Raw genomic sequence first — 24902 nt, forward strand, 5'->3', positions numbered from 1 at the left:
CATGGAAGCACAGAATTATGAGACCAGGTCACCACTCTGTCCACCGGATTCCTGAGCCACAACTGCACCCCAATTTCTGAATCTAGTCCTTAGATCCTATTACCACATGTTATCTTGCCCAGAGGATCTTCTGGATTGTCAAGGGAAGTTACTCTATCAAGGCTAGCCTGTGGGTGTTTGATCTCCATGCTTCCTTCTCCCAGATGTCCTGGAAACTGAGGCAGAATTTCACTGATACCTAGCTCACCCCAGGAAATTAGAAGACATACATGCTCATTTCTCTCTTTCCCAAAAAACCCACCACAGAGTCTCTGAACTTACCCAGGGAAGAGGCCACGTGCACTCTGAGGCCAAAGGACAGAGGTTCAAACAGTTCAGACACAGTGAGTCATCACAGCACAATCAACCCACAACCCTCTCCTCCTTTAAAGCAGGCTAGTTAAGCCCCTTCATGTTGTCCAGTGTGATCGAATTTCATAACCAAACAAAGAGCATGTCATACCTTCACTAAATTCAAGACGATGATGGGCGAGCCAAACCTCTGAAGCATCTGGTCAAAGTGAAGGGCAGCCACGTGGGCAAATGGATCTGCCTGATCCACTGGGAGGAAAAAACAAATCAGTACCAGAATGAAAATTATACAGCAAGAATAAAAGCAGCACAGAGTCTTGTTTCACTTTATAATGTTTATAGAAATGTAACTCAATTGACCTTCTGGTAGTTTCATGTCTCAAATTCCTCTTAAGTGTATCATTCTTCATATATTTATTGAATTCGAATGATTCTTACATTTCTGAATATAATTAATTATATTTACATATTTTAAAATATAAATAATTTTCTAGTGGCCAAAATTAAAAATAAATGTATATAAAGTTGTTGCATAAAAAATATCAGTAGCCCTGATTCTAAATGATCTACTTCTCAGTACTGAAACTCCATGCTTGTATGAAATTTCTGTTGGCAGCAGTTTACTCTCTAATGTGGGTAAAGGAGAGTTACTATTGAAAAGACTTCCACTCACATGTAATAGGTGGCTTAGGCATCATAGTTGAAATGTCCTGTGACCAGTATAAGGGAACTGATCCTCTAACTTGTACATAAGAAGAATAACTTCCTGCAGTAAAAGACATGACAGAAGCATCGCAGAGTATTTGCTCAGTTTCCACTTCATTTGCGACATCACCCTGGAAAGAAAGGTGCATTTACAGGTGTTTTATATTCTCAGAATTTTTTCACGGAAAAAATGTCAAGTACAGAATGAAAATATAATTCCTATTCTTAGGCCATGGCACCCCACCCCAATTCCTATTCTTAGGATATTTTAAAAGAGGTAAGTGCTGATCAATATTTGATGCACATATTAAAAAAGGAAAATCATTAAGATGCAATAAAGGAAGGCAATTAAAAATAGCAGAGAATAGACAAGGGAAAAATCAAATTAAATAGCTAATAATACAGGTAATAGAGTGCAGAGAAGGAGAGAAAAGGAAAACAATTACAAGATATTACAGGAGATTAGTAATACCGGTGAAATATAAAAATTCAATTCTGAAGACCAAGGAGGAATGAAAGGACAAAAAGTAAGATTCAAATAAAACGCCTGATGGACAAAAGAAAAAAAACCTTGACACAGCTTTACTTATAAAGTATATGAGGATATAACAAAGAATAATTTTAGAGGCATTAATAACGTGCCTGTTTAATTACCCTTGATATATCCAAAACTACATAACAGAGCTGCAAAACTCTGTTCTTGTCCAGTTGCTCAGTCATATCCGACTCTTTGTGACCCCAAGGACTGCAGATCGCCAGGCTTCCCTGTCCATCACCAGCTCCCGGAGCTTGCACAAACTCATGTCCATTGAGTTGGCAATGTCATCCAACCATCTCATCCTCTGTTGTCCCCTTCTCCTCCTGCCTTCAATCTTTCCCAGCATCAGGGTCTTTTCCAACAAGTCACTTCTTCACATCAGGTGGCCAAACTACTAGAGTTTCAGCTTCAGCATCAGTCTTTCAGTGAATATGCAGGACTGATATCCTTTGGGATTGACTGGTTTAATCTCCTTGCAGTCCAGGGGACTCTCAAGGGTCTTCTCCAACACCTCAGTTCAAAAGCATCAATTCTCTTTACAGTCCAACTATCACATCCATACATGACTACTGGAAAAACCATAGCTTTGATTGTATGGACTTTTCCTGGCAAAATAACGTCTCTGCTTTTTAGCACGCTATCTAGGTTTGTCATAGCTTTTCTTCCAAGGAGCAAGCATCTCTTAATTTCATGGGTGCAGTCACCATATGCAATGATTTTGGAACCCAAGAAAATAAAGTCTATCATTGTTTCCCCATCTATTTGCCATGAAGTGATGGGACCAGATGCCATGATCTTAGTGTTTTGACTACTGAATTTTAAGCAAGCTTTTTCACTCTCCTCTTTCACTTTCATCAAGGGGCTCTTTAATTCCTCTTTGCTTTCTGCCATAAGGATGGTGTCACCTGCATATCTGTGGTTATTGATATTTCTCCCACAATCTTGATTTCAGCTCGTGCTTCATCCAGCCCAGCATTATGCATGATGTACTCTGCATATAAGTTAGATAAGCAGGGTGACAATATACAGCTTTGATATACTCCTTTCCCAGTTTGGAACCAGTCCGTTGTTCCATATCTGGTTCTAACTGTTGCTTCTTTACCTGAATACAGGTTTCATAGGAGGCAGGTAAAGAGGTCTGATATTCCCATCTCTTTAACAATTTTCCAGTTTATCGTGATTCACACAATCAAAGGTTTCAGCATAGTCAATGAAGCCTAAGTAGATATTTTCCTGGAACTCTCTTGCTTTTTCTATGATCCAAAGGATGTCGGCAATTTGATCTCCAGTTTCACTGCCTTTTCTAAATCCAGCTTGAACATTTGGAAGTTCTTAGTTCATGTACTGTTGAAGCCTTGCTTGGAGCATTTTGAGCATTACTTTGCTATCATGTGAAATGAGTGCAGTTGTATGGCAGTTTGAACATTCTTTGCAACTGGGATGAAAACTGATGTTTTTCAGTCCTGGGGCCACCACTGAGTTTTCTTAATTTGCTGGCATATTGAGTGCAGCACTTTAACAGCATCATCTTTTAAGATTTGAAATAGCTCAGCTCGAATTCCATCACCTTCACTAATTTTGTTCATAGTAATGCTTCTTAAGGCCTACTTGATTTCACACTCTAAGATGTCTGGCTCTAGCCCAGTGATCACACCACTGTGGTTTTCCGGGTCATTAAGACCTCTTTTGTATAATTCTTCTGTGTATTCTTGCCACCTCTTCCTAATATCTTCTGCTTCTGTTAGGTCCAGACCATTTTTGTCCTTTATTGTGCCTATCTCTGCATGAAATGCTCCCTTGGTATCTCTAATTTTCTTGAAGAGATCTCTAGTTTTTCCCATTCTATTGTTTTCCTCTATTTCTTTGCATTGTTCACTTATGAAGGCTTTCTTATTTCTCCTTGCTATTCTTTGGAACTCTGCATTCAGATGGGTACATCTTTTTTTCTTAAAGTGACAGTTATAACTATGTTCATTGTTGATATGATTTTAAGAACAAATGTTGCTATATTAAGGCAGGATCAAAACCCAATGTCTCACTCAGTCTATCTACTCGATCACACATCTGTGTAAGACTCCAGTTGTCTGTTGCAGAAAGAGACAAAACACTCAAAGCACACTACATGACCAAAGGCAGAACAGTAGATGAATATGTTGGTTTTTTCCTAGGGATGAGCGGAAGGAGTCTGTCTTGAGCCAAACTAAAGCAGAGGGAAGTGGGTAAAGGGTTTCCAGGCCTTGCTTTACTCAGTTTTCTCATCAAGGATGCTTTCCAAAGAGCGCTCCCCTCCATTTATTCCTTGGGTGGAGGTGTTTTGCTGTTTTAGTCTCTCCACTAAATATGTACTGCATTTAAAAATCTACTACAGAAATGGCTCATCCTCCAAAACATTAGACATTTCATAAGTCCCTAAGGCATTGCATAATGCTAAGATAGCTGATTTTTCAGAACATCTATATGTTAGTCATATTCCTCACAAGTTTCAGAGACTCTAGAGGATTCATTATTCTCTTGATAATGTCCCAAACTAAGATAGTCCACCTTCTAAAACTCTGTTTTGCTTTATCTGTCACCAGAGCTGAAATAAAAAGTTAAATTGCCAGCAGCAATCTTACCTCACAGTTTGCACCTCTTTTGAGAAAACGAGTCCCAGCAAACTTACTGGATCTTCTAGCTATTAAAGTGACATACACAGGTCGTCCATAGATCAACAGCTCTTAGAAATCTAGTTAAAGCTGTTTAGCACTCATGACCATCACACCCAACCAAAAGAACCATTCTACGTTAAATATATTTTGTCCAGTAGGTTAAAGAACACCAAAAAGCTCCACCCAAGAAACGGAACAGCACTGGGTCTAACTGCTCTTTCGAAGTATGCAGGTATTAAGGCAAAACCGAACCTCACTAAAGAGTGGTTTCCATGAATTTCAGAGGAAACGGTAACCAGATGTAGGGTTATTGGTCAAGGGAAGACCTGTGGTCCCTCCTTGCAGCCAGGTAAGAATGTTAAAGGTACAATTAATCCTTCTTCATTCTTCAGAGACCATACACCTATCAAATGGAGCACCTCTCCATTAACAGGGTGTTTAAATTATGAAGCAATAGCTAATTCTGAGGGAATGGAGTTAGTACTAATACTGTGAGAGCACCCAAATTTGTCATCTAACTGCGAAACTGAACACTGGGACCTGTTTAACCAAAATAAAGTTTCAATTAATATTGTCACCTTAGTTAACTTTCTGAACCTCAGTTTCATCTTCTGTAAAATGGTGTAAGTGCAAAAAAAAAAAAAAAAGTAACCAATTTTATTAGGTGGTTGCGAAGACTGGGTTAGGTAATGTGTGGAATGTGTGCCTGGCTTATAGCAAACATTCAATAAATAGCAATGACTGTTACCATCATATAGATTCCAGAATTCATTAAATGCTTGTTAACTGGGAGACTGGATTCATCATTTCAACTAATGAGCTTTAAAATTATAATCTATGGTGTTATTTACTACTTTAAAGAAACAACCATTTATTGTACTTAATACATGCCAGGCCTGAGTTAGCTCTTGAAAAATAAAAGACAGTTTAGAATTACTTTTTAGAAGCTGCCCTTAGAAACTGTAGCACCTTCTCTTTAGAGTCCTTGGTGGTGGAAACCGTGTGTTTTTTCCAGGTTGATTCTACTTTTGGAAAAATATATAGTAATTCGGGGCCAAATCTCATTATTCAGTGAATGATCAAGCAGATAATACCACTCACTGGTTGAAAATGAGTATCAGGTAACGAGCCATTTTACGTGTAACACATAAATCTCACCAAATTCATTCCAAAAGTCCTCTGCATCTTCATCTAGCCTCTCCTCACCCTCATTTGCCACAAAGGAGGCAAATCAGGTCTTCTCCAAGGCCAACCTCTCCAACTCTACCCTTTGACTCCCTGACTCCACTCCTGTCGATGTTCTGGTGCAAGAAAGCACGTTATTGGTTAATCACATTCATCTACTCAGTGGTCTCAAAACAACCTCTCCTTTATAGTGTTCCCTCTAAGTTTTTAACAAACCTAAGACACAAGGAAGACTGCCAACCAGAAAGCATGCTAGGCGCACAAATGTTCTTCAGGATCTCTAAAAGGGGCAGGAAAACACTTAACACCACTTCTAAAAAGTAGACATTGCCTTCTTAAGCCTCATAAGAACACATTCAATATACCAAGAAATCAAATAAAATGACAAATGATATTTATAAGATTGATTTACCAGCTTAACACCAAGCTCAATCTATGTCTATTTAATCTATTATGATTCTTCCCAACCCAGATCTTCATTACATTATGCCTGAACCACTGCAATCTTGTCCTAATGCATGTCTCTTGGTCTAGGGTGGATCAGATGGTAAAGAATCTACCAGCAACGCAGGAGACCCAGGTTTGATCCCTGGGTTGGGAAGATACCCTGCAGGAGGAAATGGCAATCCTCGCCAGTCTTGCCTGGAGAATTCCATGGACAGAGGAGCCTGGAGGGCTACAGTCCACAGGGTCACAAATAGTGGGACATAATGGAGTGACCAACACACTTTGAAAATGGTTACCCATCCAAGCTTCCTAAGTACTAATTTGTATGTTACCCTCTTGAAAAAAACTTTCAAAGATTCTAGCACCAAACCCAAAGTCCTTCATCCGACCACCAAAGTAATCTGGTGATTGGCAGTCTGACTCCCCCCAACTCATCTCCTTCCCACCCCATTGCACCTCCCAGGCATTTTATACACAAACCACAAATACACTCCCATAAACTTTTCCATCTCTACACTCACGGTGCTTCCCCAACCCACAGTCTCACTGCCGAGGCCTGCTTCTCGATCAAGTCAAGCCAAGTTCAACTCTTCCTATGAGCCTGGCCCCATCCTCCCCTCCTGTTAGCGATTCTGCTCCTGCTCTTAGGTAAGAATGACACTTACTACCTACAGCACTTTCTGTGCCCAGAGCACTTTCTTCCTTGTTATTTACCTGTCTGGACAGGGGAGCCTGGTGGGCTGCCGTCTATGGGGTCGCACAGAGTCGGACACGACTGAAGCGACTTAGCAGCAGCAGCAGCAGCAGCCATAATAGATCTGCATTCCTCTTTGTATTTCAACCACCCAGAATGCATCATTGTAACCTATCTGCAGGGTGCACAGATAACTGTAATGATCTTATAATTCATATACAGCTTCCTACAAACTGGTATAGCATAAATAATATGCATCTTAATGTTTTAAAAAAGGATACTTGACTGCCCACAGAATCCATGAATAATGTATAGCAGCCAGTCACGATGGACAGTATTTTTAATTATATCTAGAAGTTCGCCGTTCCACACGTACTTCATGTAAGGCTCACTAGAGATCCCAAATACACCTGAAAAAATAAGAGTTGGTATCAGGAAGATAAGGAAATTGGTGGACATTCAATTCATTTTTAAGCTCTCAAACGTTTGTTTTTTAATTGCAAAATGTCTGATAAATACCACTGCTGTTTTCAGTGGATATAACTCATCTCATTGCCCAGAACACTGTGCTGATACTGTACAAAGTTAAAGAAAAAACACATTTTTATGATCTGTGAGAGTTTTTAACCTAGAGAAAAGCAAACAACTGGGAAATTCAGGACACACACGTACAAATACACGAATGAGGCTGACAGACAGCAGGAGCAGTGACTGGGAGCATGGCTTTGGTGTCACAGTGCCTGGGTCCACATCTGAGCTCTGCCTCGCCAGCAGGGTGACAGGTGTGTTCAAGCGGGTCACTTATTTCAGTGCCCCGTTTGCTCATGTGTGCCCCTTCCATGTGATTGTTGTAAAGGCAAGTTGATAATGCACATGAAATGCTCAGAACAAGTCTCGTGTCTTACTCGTAATTCCGTAAGTGGTCGTTATTATTATATCAAGCTTTTTTGATATGACAAAATTAATTTCATCAAGCATCATTTCAGGATATCCAGATAAATTTACTAAATATCAGTAAGTTTTACAAAGCTTATATAAAGTACAAAATAAGAAATAAGTATAAAAATAATGGCTTAAAAGATTATAACCGTTCTGCTTAGAGACAAGCAATACTATTTTTCTTCTCAAAACATGTATGTTAAGAGTGTTTATATACACTATGACAAATGCTCTTTGGTTTTATTTATAAAAAGTGAGCCTTCTCTGCCCCTTCAATGACATTACATTGAGCATGAATAATGGATAGCAGTCCTGTCTTCGTCACTTACCAGCTCTGTGACCTTTGGCAAGTTACATAACATCTCAGAACCTCAATTTTCCAAACTGCAAAATGATGATACCACTCACCTCAGAGATATAATTCAGATTTTTAAAAAATATAATATATGCAAAGTGACTAACATGCTGCCTGACACATTAGAGACTTTTTTTAAAATGTATTATTTTCCTTTTCTACCTACGCAGACAACTTTTGCCCTCCTCGCTTTCTCTTTCCTATCAGTTTCCCCCTGTGTAGTAGTAGCGTCCCTTCCCCACAGAAAAAATATCTACGTTCCAATCACCAGAACCCATGAGTAAGTTATGTCACGTGGCAATGAGAAATTAAAGCTGCAGATGGAATTAAGGTTGCTAATTAAGATGGGCAGACTCTTCTGAATTGTCCAAGAGGGCCCACTGTAATCACATGGGCATTGTGAGTGAAAGAGGAGAACAGGAGTGAGAGTGTCAGAGTGATGTCATGTGGGCAATCCTCCACCAGCCATTGCTGGCTTTGAAGATGGAAAGGGCAAGGAAATGGCTTTTTCCTTAGGGTCTCAAGAAAGAAATGCAGCCTTACCAACACTCTAACTCTAGTCCACCAAGATCTCTTTTGGACTGTGACTTCTGTAAGATAATAAATGTGTATAGTTTTAAGTCACTGAGTTTGTGGAAATTTCTTACGGCAGTCATAAAAACCTAATACACAGTTTATTCGTATCTATCAAGTAGAACTGCTCGACTGATAGTAAAAAGTTAGGTAGCTTTTGGAGTCTTAATTGAGATCTCAGTACAGATATTCAGATTCAAATGGGAGATGACACACAGTACATACTTACTAATGCTTTTAGCTTTTCTATTACTAAGAACAATATTTAGAAGAGATGATGTGAAAAATATTTAATTATCTTACCCTCCACCTGCCTCGAGGGGCACAGATTACAATTCAGATGAACCACAGCAAACTTCTGTGATCTAGATGTTTTGGGGCAGGGAGGGTGCACAGGGTTTTGCTTTAGCTCAAGTGATAGTCAATCTAATAAATGAACAAGAGTCAAAGGCAATTAACAGAGATGGCATTCAGTTGAAGTAAGTCTCAGTCTTCTTAGAGTGGACCAGAACTTCTGGCAAAAGGCTAACAGAGCACAGCCTCTTCCTGAGTGTCCTGCAAGGACAAACCTTCTGGAACTTACCTTCGACCTCTGCACCCACATCTTCATCACTGTCACAGAAGTGGCACTGAGGAAGGGACCCAAAGACACTACTGACTTTTTGTTCCCACAGTAAGGCCAATTCAGCTCAACTGTCTTAATTTTACATCTGAAGCAATGCCTTTACAACATTCACTCTGGCAATGTCTCTGGCCTTAGAGTGCTAGACCAATCCCTAAACCTAAGGATAAAGGTACCCATTCTGCTGTGTGGCTGGTTAGTCCCAGATCCCCAGGGTCACCCTAGACTAGTCACACACAGGTCCTGCAGTAACCCCACAACAGTCCTGACAGAAGCAGGCCGTAGGAGGGACAGGTGGGTCAAGCTGAGACCAGTCAAAGTCAGAACAGCCTCTGACCTTCTGCAAGGGTTCCTCTGGACACTGGCCTTGTGATCTTAACCTCTAGGTCGCGGCCTCCTACTTAGCCTTTATTTATGTGAAAGCAGCATTACACCTACTGAGTAGTTTTTTACGAGGATTAGAGATATGATACATAAATGTCTAGGCTGCAACAGGCAACCCAGGGTAACTTTTTTCTACAATTCAACTCATACACAATTGGTCTCTATGAAGAAAAATAGGTGCTGGTGTGTATTCTTCAATATTAAAAAAGAAAATTCTCCCGCCAAAGTTGAATGTATTCCATAAAAGGTGCATGAAATTTTGCTAGAAAACATCAGCATACAATTTTCTGGCTTGCTCACAAATGAAATCAATTTGGTGATACATGATCTCTGGACTTCCCTCGTAGCTCAGGCAGTAAACAATCTGTCTGCAATGCAGGAGACCCGGGTTCAATTCCTGGGTCGGGAAGATCCCCTGGAGAAGGAAATGACAAGCCACTCAGGTATTCTTGCCTGGAGAATCCCATGGACAGAGGAGCCTGGCAGGCTACAGTCCATGGGGTCACAAGAGTCGGATGCAACTTAGCAACTAAACCACCACCATGATCTCTATAAAAATGAATTCGTTTATATGAATTCATATATCTGAAGCAACTTCATGAGAGGACAAAGAGCAAATAGGAAAGGAGAAATGTGAAGGAAATGTGAGTGAATTTAATGAGATGCCGTTTCATAGATGTCACATTAACATATATCGGATGTGTTGAAAACCACCTACCATTTCCACCCTGTGTAATCAATCCTTCATCTTCAAAGATGTCGAAACTCTCCTGGCGAGTCTGGGTGGTTTCTGACTTTAACATCTCCAGGGGCATTCGCAAGACTGTGAGATTATATTGAAGTGAGTGGGACAAATCATAGCTGTAACTGAGAAGAGAAAGCTTAATAAGAATTAGAGAAGCAAAACATATTTCATAATCTTGGCTCCCAGAAGGAATTAAAACCTATGAACTAAATTAGTTAGCACCTAATTATGAACTGAATTAGTTAGCACCAACAACAGAAGCAATGTTGTTCAAATAAGCACCTTAAACATAGTAAATCATGAATATAATTGGAAATTTAAAAATCATTACATGACTTAGGCATTTGCATAACTAGAAAAACACAATAAAATGTTAGTAACCTACATTCACTGATTTGCATATGCACTTTGTGCTTCACACTGAAATTAATCTAACTTCATAGTCTTGTATAACAAAATCATACTTTTATATGTATCTGAATGGACAATTAAAAATGCTATAGTATCTACTCTAATCGTATTATACAAGGTCTGTACTCTACTTTACCTATGAATGAAAATAATTATATTAATTACTAATGGTGGCACCGTAACTTATTTAGTAATAAAATAAGAATAAGCAAATAACACAAGCCACTAGAGTGAAACATGTTTGAGAAGCACATCATTAAAAAAATTATAACAGTCTGTGCAAATAAAATTTGCACAAAATCAGCAACTTTTGTAAGTATCTTAAGCTATATATTTTTAGCACAGAATTTCAGACAGTATCTAGAATTTCTTAAGTTATACAAATTTGAAAGTATTATAGTCATACTTTAAAATGGTTACAACTTCAGAGATTCTCACACATTATTATTTCTTCTTTATTAATATAATGTGAAATTGATTTTTATTTAATCTGTTAAATTTAAATGTATCACATTTGCTTGATAGAGCCATTAATTTTATTAGCATCTGATCTCAGAGAGATAAAAACTATATTAAGAAGTTGGTTTCTCAATCCCATATACAAGAGCATAAAAAAACCTTAGGAATAAATTTAACCAAAGAGGTAAAAGATCTGTATACTGAAGATTATAAGACATGAATAAAATAAATGAATAAGACACAAATAAATCGAAAGATATCCAGTGTTCACAGAGTGAGTGGGAGTTGCTCAGTCGTGTCCAACTCTTTGTGACTCCATGGACTATATAGTCCATGGAATTCTCCAGGCCAGAATACTAGAGTGGGTAGCCTTCCCCTTCTCCAGGGGATCTTCCCAACCCAGGGATCAAACCGAGATCTCCCGCATTGCAGACGGATTCTTTACTATCTGAGCCACAAGAGAAACCCAGTGTTCATGAAACAGAAGAATTAATACTGTGTAAATAACCATACTACCCAAAGCCATCTACAGATTCAATACAATCTGTATCAAAATTCCAATTACCATCCGTATGTCTTCTTTGGAGAAATGTCTATTTAGTTCTTTGGCCCATTTTTTGATTGGGTCGTTTATTTTTCTGGAATTGAGCTGCATCAGTTGCTTGTATACTTTTGAGATTAGTTGTTTGTCAGTTGCTTCATTTGCTATTATTTTCTCCCATTCAGAAGGCTGTCTTTTCACCTTGCTTATATTTTCCTTTGTGCAGAAGCTTTTAATTTTAATTAGATCCCATTTGTTTATTTTTGCTTTTATTTCCAGAATTCTGGGAGGTGGATCATAGAGGATCCTGCTGTGATTTATGTCGGAGAGTGTTTTGCCTATGTTCTCCTCTAGGAGTTTTATAGTTTCTGGTCTTACATTTAGATCTTTAATCCATTTTGAGTTTATTTTTGTGTGTGGTGTTAGAAAGTGATCTAGTTTCATTCTTTTACAAGTGGTTGACCAGTTTTCCCAGCACCACTTGTTAAAGAGATTGTCTTTACTCCATTGTATATTCTTGCCTCCTTTGTCAAAGATAAGGGGTCCATATATGTGTGGATTTATCTCTGGGCTTTCTATTTTGTTCCATTGATCTATATTTCTGTCTTTGTGCCAGTACCATACTGTCTTGATGACTGTGGCTTTGTAGTAGAGCCTGAAGTCAGGCAAGTTGATTCCTCCAGTTCCATTCTTTTCTCAAGACTGCTTTGGCTATTCGAGGTTTTTTGTATTTCCATACAAATCTTGAAATTATTTGTTCTAGTTCTGTGAAAAATACCACTGGTAGCTTGATAGGGATTGCATTGAATCTGTAGATTGCTTTGGGTAGTATACTCATTTTCACTATATTGATTCTTCCAACCCATGAACATGGTATATTTCTCCATCTATTAGTGTCCTCTTTGATTTCTTTCATCAGTGCTTTATAGTTTTTTATATATAGGTCTTTAGTTTTTTTAGGTAGATATATTCCTAAGTATTTTATTCTTTTCATTGCAATGGTGAATGGAATTGTTTCCTTAATTTCTTTTTCTACTTTCTCATTATTAGTGTATAGCAATGCAAGGGATTTCTGTGTGTTGATTTTATATCCTGCAACTTTACTATATTCATTGATTAGCTCTAGTAATTTTCTGGTGGAGTCTTTAGGGTTTTCTATGTAGAGGATCATGTCATCTGCAAACAGTGAGAGTTTTACTTCTTCTTTTCCAATTTGGATTCCTTTTATTTCTTTTTCTGCTCTGATTGCTGTGGCCAAAACTTCCAGAACTATGTTGAATAGTAGCAGTGAAAGTGGGCACCCTTGTCTTATTCCTGACTTTAGGGGAAATGCTTTCAATTTTTCACCATTGAGGATACTGTTTGCTGTGGGTTTGTCATATATAGCTTTTAGTATGTCAAGGTATGTTCCTTCTGTTCCTGCTTTCTGGAGAGTTTTTATCATAAATGGATGTTGAATTTTGTCAAAGGCCTTCTCTGCATCTATTGAGATAATCATATGGCTTTTATTTTTCAATTTGTTAATGTGGTGAATTACATTGATTGATTTGTGGATATTGAAGAATCCTTGCATCCCTGGGATAAAGCCCACTTGGTCATGGTGTATGATCTTTTTAATGTGTTGTTGGATTCTGATTGCTAGAATTTTGTTGAGGATTTTTGCATCTATGTTCATCAGTGATATTGGCCTGTAGTTTTCTTTTTTTGTAGCATCTTTGTCAGGTTTTGGTATTAGGGTGATGGTGGCCTCATAGAATGAATTTGGAAGTTTACCTTCCTCTGCAATTTTCTGGAAGAGTTTGAGTAGGATAGGAGAAGACATATGGATGGCTAACAAACACATGAAAAGATGCTCAACATCACTCATTATCAGAGAAATGTAAATCAAGACCACAATGAGGTACCACTTCACACCAGTCAGAATGGCTGTGAGCCAAAAGTCTACAAGCAATAAATGCTGGAGAGGGTATGGAGAAAAGGGAACCCTCTTACACTGTTGGTGGGAATGCAAACTAGTACAGCCACTATGGAGAACAGTGTGGAGATTCCTTAAAAAACTGCAAATAGAACTGCCTTATGACCCAGCAATCCCACTGCTGGGCATACACACCAAGGAAACCAAAATAGAAAGAGACACATGTACCCCAATGTTCATCGCAGCACTGTTTATAATAGCCAGGACTTGGAAACAACCTAGATGTCCATCAGCAGATGAATGAATAAGAAAGCTGTGGTACATATACACAATGGAGTATTACTCAGCCATTAAAAAGAATACATTTGAATCAGTTCTAATGAGATGGATGAAACTGGAGCCGATTATACAGAGTGAAGTAAGCCAGAAAGAAAAACACCAATACAGTATACTAACACATATATATGGAATTTAGAAAGATGGTAATGATGACCCTGTATGCGAGACAGCAAAAGAGACACAGATGTGTATAGCGGACTTTTGGACTCAGAGGGAGAGGGAGAGGGTGGGATGATTTGGGAGAATGGCATTGAAACATGTATACTATCATGTAAGAAACGAATCACCAGTCTATGTTTGATGCAGGATACAGGATGCTTGGGGCTGGTGCACGGGGATGATCCAGAGGGATGGTGTGGGGTGGGAGGTGGGACGGGGTTGATGTTTGGGAACTCATGTACACCTGTGGTGGATTCGTGTCAATGTATGGCAAAACCAATACAGTATTGTAAAATAAAATAAAGTAAAAATAAAAATTAAAAAAAAATTCCAATTACATTTTCCACGGGAATAGAAAAAAACAATCCTAAAATCTGTATGGAACCACAGAAGACTCCTAATAGTCAAAGCACCCTTAAGAAGGAAGAACAAAGCTGGAGGCATCAAACTTCCTGATTTCAAACTTCATTACAAAGTTACAGCATCAAAACAGCATGTTACCGAGATTTAAAAAAAAGACACCTAAACCAATGGAACAGAATTGAGAGCCCTGAAGTAAAACCACTCAGATACAGTCAACTAATATTTGACCAGGGAGCCAAAACGATGAATGGAGGAAGGACGGGCTTCCTGGTGGCTCAGACAGTGAAGAATCTACCTGTAATACAATGCAGGAGACCCGGGTTTGATCCCTGGGTTGGAAAGATCCCCTGGAGAAGGGAATGGCCACCTGTTCCAGTATTCTTGCCAGGAGAATTCCGTGAACAGTGTAGCCTGGCGGGCTACAGTCCATGGGGTCTCAAAGCGTTGGACACGGCTGAGTGACTGACAAGCCATTTTCCAAAAGACAAATGGAGAAAGGATAGTCTCTTCAATAAATGTGTTAGGAAAACTGGACAACCACCTGCAGAAGAATGAAACTGGACCCCTGTCTTACACTACTCACAAAAATTCACTCAAAATGGATTAAAGACTTAAATGTAAGACCTGAAACTATAAACTAATAAAAGAAAACACAGGGAAAAGCTCCTTGACATTGGTATTCACAAATATTATTTTTGGACATGACACCAAAAGTACAAGCAACAAAAGCAGAAACAAACAAATGAAACATCAAAATAAAAGGCTTTGCACAGAGAAAGAGCGAGCAAAATAAAAAGGCAACTTTTTGAATGGGAGAAAATACCTGCAAACCATCTAACTGTTAATGGGCTGACCACCAAAATACATAAGGAACTCATACAACTCAATGACAAACAAATAATCCAATTTTTAAATGGGCAAACGACTTGAATAGACATTTCCCCAAAGAAGACATACAAATGGCCAATAAATGCATGAAAAGATGCTCACCATCACATTGGGAAATGCAAATCAAGACAACAATGAGATGTCACTTCATACCTATTAGAATGGCTATTATTAAAACAAGAAACGGCATGGTTGGCAAGGATGTAGAGAAAAGAGAACACTTTGGACTGCTGGTGGGAACATAAACTGGTGTAGCCATTATGGAAAATAAAATAGCAGTTCCTTCAAAATTAAAAACAGAACTACCATTTGATCCAGAAATCCCATTTCTGGTTATATATCCAAAAGAAAAAAGATCACCATCTCAAAGAGCTATCTGCACCCCCATGCTCACTGCAGAATTAATCAAAATACCCAGATGCGGCAACAACCACAAATGAACAGATTAATAAATTAACAAAGGAACAGATAAATAACATGTAGGGCATATTAAAAAATGGTAGTTGCCAGTGGCTGGGGGAAATGGAGAACTATCGGTCAAAGAGTACAAACTCTTAGCCATAAGATAAATAAGATCTGGTTATCTAATGTACAGCACGGTAACTGTAATTAACAACACTGAATTACGTGCTTGAAATGTGTTAAGGGAGTAAATCAAGTGTTATCAGTACACACACACAAAATCACAACTATGTTTTGGGATGAAGTTGTTATCCAACACTGTGGTAATCATTCTGCGCTACATCCATGTATCTAACCATGACATTGTACGACTTAAACTTACAGATGTCATTAATATCTCAATAAAGCTGGGGGCGGGGTGAGAAACTGGGCTTTTACTTTTAACAATCAACTTTTCCTATTTAAGACAACTGATTTATCCTAGCTGAACCTTAAGAATGTAATATAACATTTTTTTAAGTCTTTAACCTCATATTTTTCACTTGTGGAATAACTTGAGAAGAACTCAGTATGAGAATGCAGATGAACTTGAAAACCCTGAAGGAGAAATCACTCCTAACAGCTCAGCTCCACTGAGCTTCAGCAGTACCTCAGAGAGACTATAAACAATTCAGCAATAATGGCTGAAAAGCAAATGATGGAGACAACTACAATGGAAATACACTTTCAATAAACATTCGTGGAAGTGAAAATTATTTCTTTAGAAGCCCTTCACTGTACTATTGCTAAATTAATTAACTTTCATCAGTTTCACATCATGAAGACATAATCCACTCTACATAGTACATGTTTTTATTTCATAAATAAATAAATGGTTAACTATATTAAGAGTTTAAAAATAAACTTAAAATAATGCAAAGCACCCTAACAGTACATAATGCCAACAGCTACAACACTCTGGGTCCTCTTCTTAGTCCTATGACCCAAGTCCATTGATACATGCCATTTTGCGTTCTACATTTTACTTTGGACACTGTAAGTGACAGAATCTTCCATGCAGCACAATAACTTGCTATATACCAGCCTGCATAGTGGTCACTTCAGTGATAGCGTAACACTCTCTCGGGATGCTCTGCTATAATTTACTTGCTTATTTTTCAATTCACCATATTTGGGTTGTCTCTGCATTGGTTGGTTTGCTTGTTTGGGCCATGATAGAGAAGCTATCTGAAAAGCTAGTGCCTTTACAAACAGGGAATAATATTTTCCCTCCTGATTTATTTTCTTCAGATATATTTTCATATGTACTTGATGCTTCATTCCTCTCCAGGAAAACTATTAATTTACAATGCCAACAACAATATGTTGGTACTGCAAAAGTTCTCCCTATTTTGAGTTTATTTTTACCTAATTTTTACTAGACTGTTAACTGAAAACTGTGAAACGGTTACAACTCTATATATAAACTTTTTAAATTTTTATTTATTTTAATTGGAGGATAATTACTTTACAATATTGCGATACTTCTTACCATACATTGACATGAACCAACCACAGGTATATAGGTGTCCCCCCCAACCCTGAATCCCCCTCCCACCTCCCTGTATATAGACAATGCAGATTTAATTTTTGTAATTCAAAATTACAAAGTAAGCCATTACAGTGTATTGAGTAGAGATCCCTGTGCTATACAGTAAGTCCTTATTAGTTGTCTATTTTACATATAATAGTGTGTGTATGTCAATTCCAATCTCCCAATTTATTCCTCTCCTCACTTAACCTTAGCAACATAAGTTTGTTTTCTATATCTGTGACCAGTTCTCTGTAATGGCCTATATGGGAAAAGAACCTTAAAAAAACAGAGTAGATACCTATACCCCCTCCCTCCATATAGCTGACTCACGTTGCTGTACAGCAGAAACACGTACAATATCATAGATCAACTATACTCCAATAAAAATTTTTAAAAATTTGCAGAAATGGACAGGATTTTCAATATTTGTTTTGTTAATGTTTTAGAGTTTGGCCCTTAATTCAACAACTGTGTGTTTATGTGCTAATCTCTAGATTTAGTACCTTGTGACATTTTCTATTTGGTGTGCTAGATGAAAATGTGTATTTGAGAACTGGCAATAATTACTTTTAATAGAGTGCTTCTTGCCAGTCCTACAGGAGTAAGTAATTTAATTTCTTCAATCTTTAATTTGCTCTTCTGTAAAAAATAAAAGATCAGTGTATAATTTTAAATTATTATTGCCACTCTCATTTGAATAAAGGATGCAGGAATTTTAAAATTTCCTGTTTCAGATATGATGATAATATTGAAAAATTCAGAAGTATAAATATCTTCAAACTCAAAAAAAATTACAAAATAAAAGCATTTCTTTAAAATCATAATGAAAAGATTATTTTTCATAGTAAGAATAATTACCATTTAATTTATCCATTTAAAATTTCAAAAATTAGATTTTTAAAAGGAGGAATACTTGTATTTATATTGTTTCAGATGAAAAGATTTGGCTATTTTTTAAAAAAAGAATAATCAAAGTACTACTGTGTTCTCTGATTCTCTTTTTACCTTGTAGGAAATAATATAAACATTTAAGAGACTGACAGAGTAAAAATAAGCTCAAACTTACCTAAAGTAAAAATTGCTGGATAGGTCCACGTTTTGGAATATTCGTAGATACCTTAAAAAAATGATTACTATAGTTAACAATATGATGACTACAGTTACTGCTGCTATAATATATATGAAAGTTAAGAGAGTAGATCCTAAAAATTCTCATCACAGGAAAAAAAAGTTCTTTTTATTGTGTCTTTATGAGATGATGGATGCTAACTACATTGTGGTCATCATTTCATAATATACAAAAGTCAAATCATTATGCTGAACACCTTAAACTTACACAGTGGTATATGTCAATTTTATCTCAATAAAACTGGGGGAAAATGACAGTAAACTACATAAGATAATTTTTTTCAGTTAATATAAGACAAAATTCAACTTTATCTGGTAAACTCTAACTCTTGTCCAAAACAAAACTGTTTTTTTACCCCACTTTCAAACATCAAGGAGAGTGTCACAAAGTTCCAGAAAACCACTATCTAACAAGGTTTTAAGCAAGAAAACCACATCACCTTTAAATTCTGGTTCATGTTCTAAAACAGCACTATAAAGGTACGAAGTGTAATTAAAACCTAGGCCGCTATTTTTTAAAAACTCATAAACATGCCTAACTTTGTTCCATTTTGAGCCTTTATAATATCAAACCAATTCTAGCATTTTCTCTATCAATTTATTATTTATTAACAGTCTTTCCCCATATGCCCCAGGTTCCAATAATTTCCCCAAACAACTTTTTGAAGCTTTCAAATGCATAGAAAAATTGGGGTGGGGGGATAGTATAATGAATAGCAGTATGTCCTTCACCTGAATTCACTGTTAAATATTTCTCCTTATACATACATGCATCCTCTCTCTTTAAATACACAAGTACATTTTATTTTTTTAAACCATTTACAGTAAGAACCAGACATGATGACAGTCCTAAATATTATTTATCTTAATATTATGTATCTATTATGAACAAGGACAATCTCCTAAATAACCACAATGTCACTATACACCCAAAATTTAACACTGACCCAATACCCCCTAGTGTATAGTTCATATAAAACCACTCCAGTAAAGTCCTTTACAGCTCTGTGCCTGTGTGTGTACACACTGTGCACATATTTTAATCCAGGATCCAACAGAAACTCAAGTGCTGCACTTGTCATGGTTATTCTAAAATCTAACCCTCTGGCTCTTCCTGTATTTCACAACACTGACATTCCTGAAGGGTCTGGGCCAGCTGTCTTACAGAAAGTCCCACATATGGATTTGTCTGATTATTTTCCTCATGCTTAGATCCAATTTAAAGATTTTTATCATGCCTAGATTCAATTTAAATAATTTTAGTAAGAAAACTACGCAGGCTATTGGTGTCCTTCCCACTGCTTCATATTAAGAGGCAAATAATGTCAGTTTTGTCTCATTACTGGTGATGCCAAGTTTGACCATTTGGTTAAGTATGCTGTCATTTTTTTCTCTTTGTAAATAATAAAAAATATTCACAAAGCACAGCATGTTGAGATATTCATGAAGTACAGTAGGTCAACAATAACCTCTCACTTAATGGTTTTAGCAGCCATTATTGATTCTTGCCCAAATCAATTATCATGGGTCTTCAATAGCACGTGAACAAAAGCTGTAGCATTCTGAGCCAGTATTTACATTTTAAGATTTATAATCTATTGACTATATTTTGCTTCTCAATTGGTCTATAGATACAAAAACAGCAGTTACCACTAGTACATACCTAGCTTCATCAGGATGACTAATCCGTACAGAATCATTGGGTATATAGATCATATTTGTATCTTCAATCTTATATATTGCATGACCTCCAATATCTGCCATCTTCCTCCTTTTGGTTATTAACACAATATAATAGCCTTCTAAAAACCTGACAAAACCTACACAACAACAAAAAAGAAAGATAAATACACCTCCTACACTTAGCAATGCTTTCAGATACATATTTAAAAGGCAAAAGACTCTGACGTATTTCCTGCTTTATTATTTCTCTGATTTACAACCATATAAATTTTCAGCTATTTTAGAATTATTTTCTAGAAATATTTATCTCACTTAAAATACCACTCTGAACAATTTGATTATAGGAAGACCATATGTGTTAAGGTTCAGTAACACTAAATTCCCAACCACACACTAGTTACCATGCAGTCTTGGGTTAAAAATGTGCTGGCTCCCAGAACTTTTGCTTTGGGGTTAAAACTAATTCTCTTGGTGGCTGGGGGAGGGAGAGGGGCACACTTCTGAACCAGCTATGTAAGAAACTCAGCAGACCCTCTCCCCAGTGACTGGTGAAAATTATAAAAACAAAACACTGACAGTTTCTGGAAATTCTCCTAATGGCATACAGCAAATGGAGAAACATTTATTCAAAAAACTCTGCTAGATCTTGGAAAGACCAGTCAGTCTGTGGCATCTGAACCACAGCTTGCTTCTCTCCTACGCCCTTCTCCCAATTCTGCGTGACGGGTGTCTACTCCCAGCAGGCGTCCCTCTCCCCTCCCCAGCTCTCAGTCTAGGGCTCCGGCTTCTGCTCAGGAGGTGCAGGCCACCAGCGTTTCTCACCCCCTCCAGCTCTGTGCTGCAAATTCTTTATTCCAGGCAAGTACACCTGAAACCCGGGGGCTCCTTTCTTCTACCCACCTCCTACTTGTAGAGTGAGGCTCTATCCCAGCACAGATACCGGATCCTGTCACCCCAGCTCACTCACCGTGGGAGTCAGATACAGTCACACACAGTTGACTTCCTACCAGAAACAACAGAGGCCAGAAGGCTGTGGGGTAACTTATTCAAAGCGAAGAGAAACTCAACCAAGGACCTTACATATACAGCCTAATGTTTTTTCAAAACTAACTTTCTTGTGTGCACGTGTGGGTGTCCCACTTGCACTTGCCCTCTTTCTCTCTCTCCGAGTGTTGCACTCTATAAAGTCTGAGCTAGAATCTTGGGGCTATAAATTTTTGCTCTAGAATTGGCAAATACCCATAGTCTGTGCCATGTTATTCTTAGTTGAGATTAGTAATTGAACATACTAATGTAAATGAGCCAAAATACTTAAGAGAAAGATACCATAAGGATTTTAATGAACCACGTTACTGCTACTAAAGTATTTTGGAGAGCCACAAAGCACATTTTTAAAAAAACGTTCATTTGTGCTCCTCCCCACTAGAGGGAAATGGCAATACTCCCCAGTATTATGGAGAATTCCACAGACATAGGAGCCTGGTAGGCTATAGTCCATAGGGTCCAAAGAGTCAAACATGACTGAGTGATGCATCTGGCTACTTTCACTTGTAGACTAGCCCAAAATTCCCTGACTAAAGCTAAAGGACATAAAACAGGAAATAAAGCTCAATGTCAATGTCATTAAAAGCAAGTTAGGAGAAGGCAATAGCACCCCACTCCAGTACTCTTGCCTGGAGACTCCCATGGATGGAGGAGCCTGGTGGGCTGCAGTCCATGGGGTCGCTAAGAGTCAGACACAACTGAGCGACTTCTCTTTCACTTTTCACTTTCATGCATTGGAGAAGGAAATGGCAACCCACTGCAGTGTTCTTGCCTGGAGAATCCCAGGGACGGGGGAGCCTGGCGGGCTGCCGTCTATGGGGTCGCACAGAGTCAGACATGACTGAAGCGACTTAGCAGCAGCAGCAGCAGCAGTAGGAAGCAGTTATCCTTTAAGAAGGCCAAAACCTACAAAATCAAGGGTCCTGGAAGCAGCATAAGTACCCAAAAAGGGAATCTAATTGAGTTTAAGTAATAAATATTTCCAAGACAAATCAGTTTTCCTTTTGTTCTTGTTATGTATTTTTTACATAAGGAAAAAAACCTCTCTGTAATAATTTCCCCCAACCTGCATTCCAATTGAATTTTATGTTTTCAATTCTAGACTATTTCATCCTACATATTCCTTTATATTTTTAATGAAGTAAATATACTGTACAAAAGAACACTCTCTACCAGCATAAGCGCTTTTTGCATATTATAAGATTATTTTCTTTTTACTACCAATTGGAAATGTCACTTGTGGTTTTTTTTTTTTCAAAGGTTCCCATCAAATACAGCCAACAGTTAAAAGGCTTCAGTCTGCCACAGACCTCTGTGAAAAGTCAGCCTCATCATCATTTTAACACATGAAAAACCAGGACAAGTTTTTTCATCTTCATTCTATGCACTTCTGATCCCAGACCAATTTCCCCAAGTTCTTTCCAGAAGCCTAGACGACGGTCATTATGCAAAAGTGACTTCTTTTCCTCCAAGTAGAAAAGGCTGTGTCGTTTGTGATGGACACCAAACAAAGTAAATAAAAAGGAGCAGTGTGAGAGGATGGAGTGGTGTGGAGTTCTGGGGGCTGGAGAGGACCCCACAAGCTCACCAACAGGGAAGAGGGCAGTATCCTCCTCGGTCACCTTGTCAGCTGGTCACTATCTTCAGAGCCTCTCTGCACTCTGACAGAGACGTATCAAAAACCACAAGGGACCAAAGTGACACCCTAACACCAAACCTATCATCCCTTCACGAGTCGAGGCCCACGTGCCATTGCCGTCTTCCCTTTCTCTTGACTCTGCGATGTGTTTCTAAGGGTGCTGCTTTAAAGAGCAACCAAGCCCATCACTTGGTCTACTATGAAGACACTTACTCTACCACTCCCCTTCAGCCTACTAGCAGCTTACAAGCGTATCCTCTCATGGTGACACAGGCAGAAAAAGGACATATACCCAAAGGAGCTGGATGGTCAGAGCACCAAGAGAAGTAAGGACTCCAGGCCTCCACCCAAACGTCCCAAGACCACATTAAAACTGGGTGAGAGCAACTAACGCTTTTCACTTTCACACAGTCTTGTAACCACTGCTGAGGTCAACATAATGTTCCCATCACTCCAAAAACACCCCCTCAGGCTCCTCTGATGTCCATCCACTCTTCCCACCCCCAGCACCTGGCACCCACTGATGGATTTTCTGACCCTGCAGATTTGCCCTTCAGTAGTGTGTCACAGACAGGAGCTTAAAAACAAAAGAAAAACTGGGTGAGCGATGCTCATGACCTATCTGGTGGTCTCCCAAACCTCCTGGCTGTCAAACCACAAAGGAGCAAATCATAAATGGGCACCACAGCTACAGGGCAGGCTCAATCCATGTCTAGGGACCAGAGATGGTCTGTGAGCTTTCAGCAGCAGTCCATGAAAAGAAATGCAAACAAACTGAAAGGAAGGGTCAGGAACATCAGAGTTCATCATCAACGAGCCTGCCTTGAACAGACAAGACTAGTTTGGATATTATGAACGTATGTGGTGAGTCACATGTGGTCCAAGCTGATGACAAGATACGCCCAGTAGGCTCTTGTGTTGGTCTTGACACATTGCTGGAAAAAAGACTGGTCCTTTACTGTAGACAACTGAGAAGCATAGCTTTAGATTCTTATAGACTGTGAATTAAATTAACCATGGTAACAGTTCAAAACAGTCCAGCAAAAATACTATTCACAAATTGGGCATGCTGAAAAAATTGAGACAGAAAATACTTCAGCCGCAGAACAGAAGACAACCATTCAAGTCCTTTCACACATGTCTTATTCTGACAATCAGACTACTTATATTTCCAAGGTAAGTATTTTGCATTTTGCTATTTCAGTTGCCCTTATTTTGCATTTTGCTATTTCAGTAGCCCTCATTAGTCTATCCAATACTAGATAAATCATAGCCTTTTATTAAGTCCTTATTTACTCTTCAAACATTCTAAGCATGGTTGAATTAGAATAAATAAAGTGCATGTCCACAAAAGTAATAAATGTTTACTTAGTACATTACCGTGTCACTTTACCGGCAAGTCAACCTTATAGTCACTTCACCATCCAAGGAGAGTCTCAAAGAGGCCTCAAATTGTGATAGAAATGTACCACAATACCTAAGAAGTCCACCTAAGAGAAACATGGCAATATCTTCAGTCCTCATCCAAAGTTTATTAATAGTTGTGTATAAAATGAATATTTATTTGGCTATAAACTTGGTTGCTGCTGCTAAATCGCTTCAGTCGTGTCCGACTCTGTGCGACCCCATAGACGGCAGCCCACCAGGCTCCGCCGTCACTGGGACTCTCCAGGCAAGAACACTGGAGTGGGTTGCCATTTCCTTCTCCAATGCATGAAAGTGAAAAGTGAAAGTGAAGTCGCTCAGTCATGTCCGACTCTTAGCAACCCCATGGGCTGCAGCCTACCAGGCTCCTCCGTCCACGGGGTTTTCCAGGCAAGAGTACTGAAGTGGGCTGCCATGGATAAAGCTATGGATTTACAAGCTTAGTTATCAATAAATTTAAAATGAGGCAAGGAATATTGCTAAAAGCAAAGATGCCCAGAACAGTGAAGAATGATTAAAGTACCATCAGAGCAACACGGTACACCATCTGCATGCATGCATGCACACTAAGTCACTTCAGTCGTGCCCAACTCTGCGACGTATGGGCTGCAGCCCATCAGGCTCCTTGGTCCATGGGATTCTCCAGACACGAATACTGGAGTGGGTTGCCATGCCCTCCTCCAGGGGATCTTCCTGACCCAGGGATCGAACCCACGTCTCCTACATCCCCTACACTGGCAGGCGGGT

General features: G+C 38.6%; 1 protein-coding gene across 1 annotated transcript in view; it reads right to left on the minus strand.

The window, feature by feature from the left end:
- The window catches only part of FIG4 (FIG4 phosphoinositide 5-phosphatase), a 183768-nt gene that overhangs the window by 106795 nt on the left and 52071 nt on the right, over positions 1-24902 (minus strand). The window contains exons 4-10 of the mRNA XM_052645719.1: positions 20028-20184; positions 18303-18353; positions 10160-10308; positions 6850-6978; positions 4210-4310; positions 1025-1187; positions 503-600 (exon numbers count right to left, since the gene is read on the minus strand). Of these exons, the coding sequence (XP_052501679.1) occupies positions 503-600; positions 1025-1187; positions 4210-4310; positions 6850-6978; positions 10160-10308; positions 18303-18353; positions 20028-20184 (848 nt within the window). The remainder of the gene's footprint in view (positions 1-502; positions 601-1024; positions 1188-4209; positions 4311-6849; positions 6979-10159; positions 10309-18302; positions 18354-20027; positions 20185-24902) is intronic.

The sequence above is a fragment of the Budorcas taxicolor genome, chromosome 9 (genome assembly GCF_023091745.1).
Source record: "Budorcas taxicolor isolate Tak-1 chromosome 9, Takin1.1, whole genome shotgun sequence".
NCBI lineage: Eukaryota > Metazoa > Chordata > Mammalia > Artiodactyla > Bovidae > Budorcas > Budorcas taxicolor.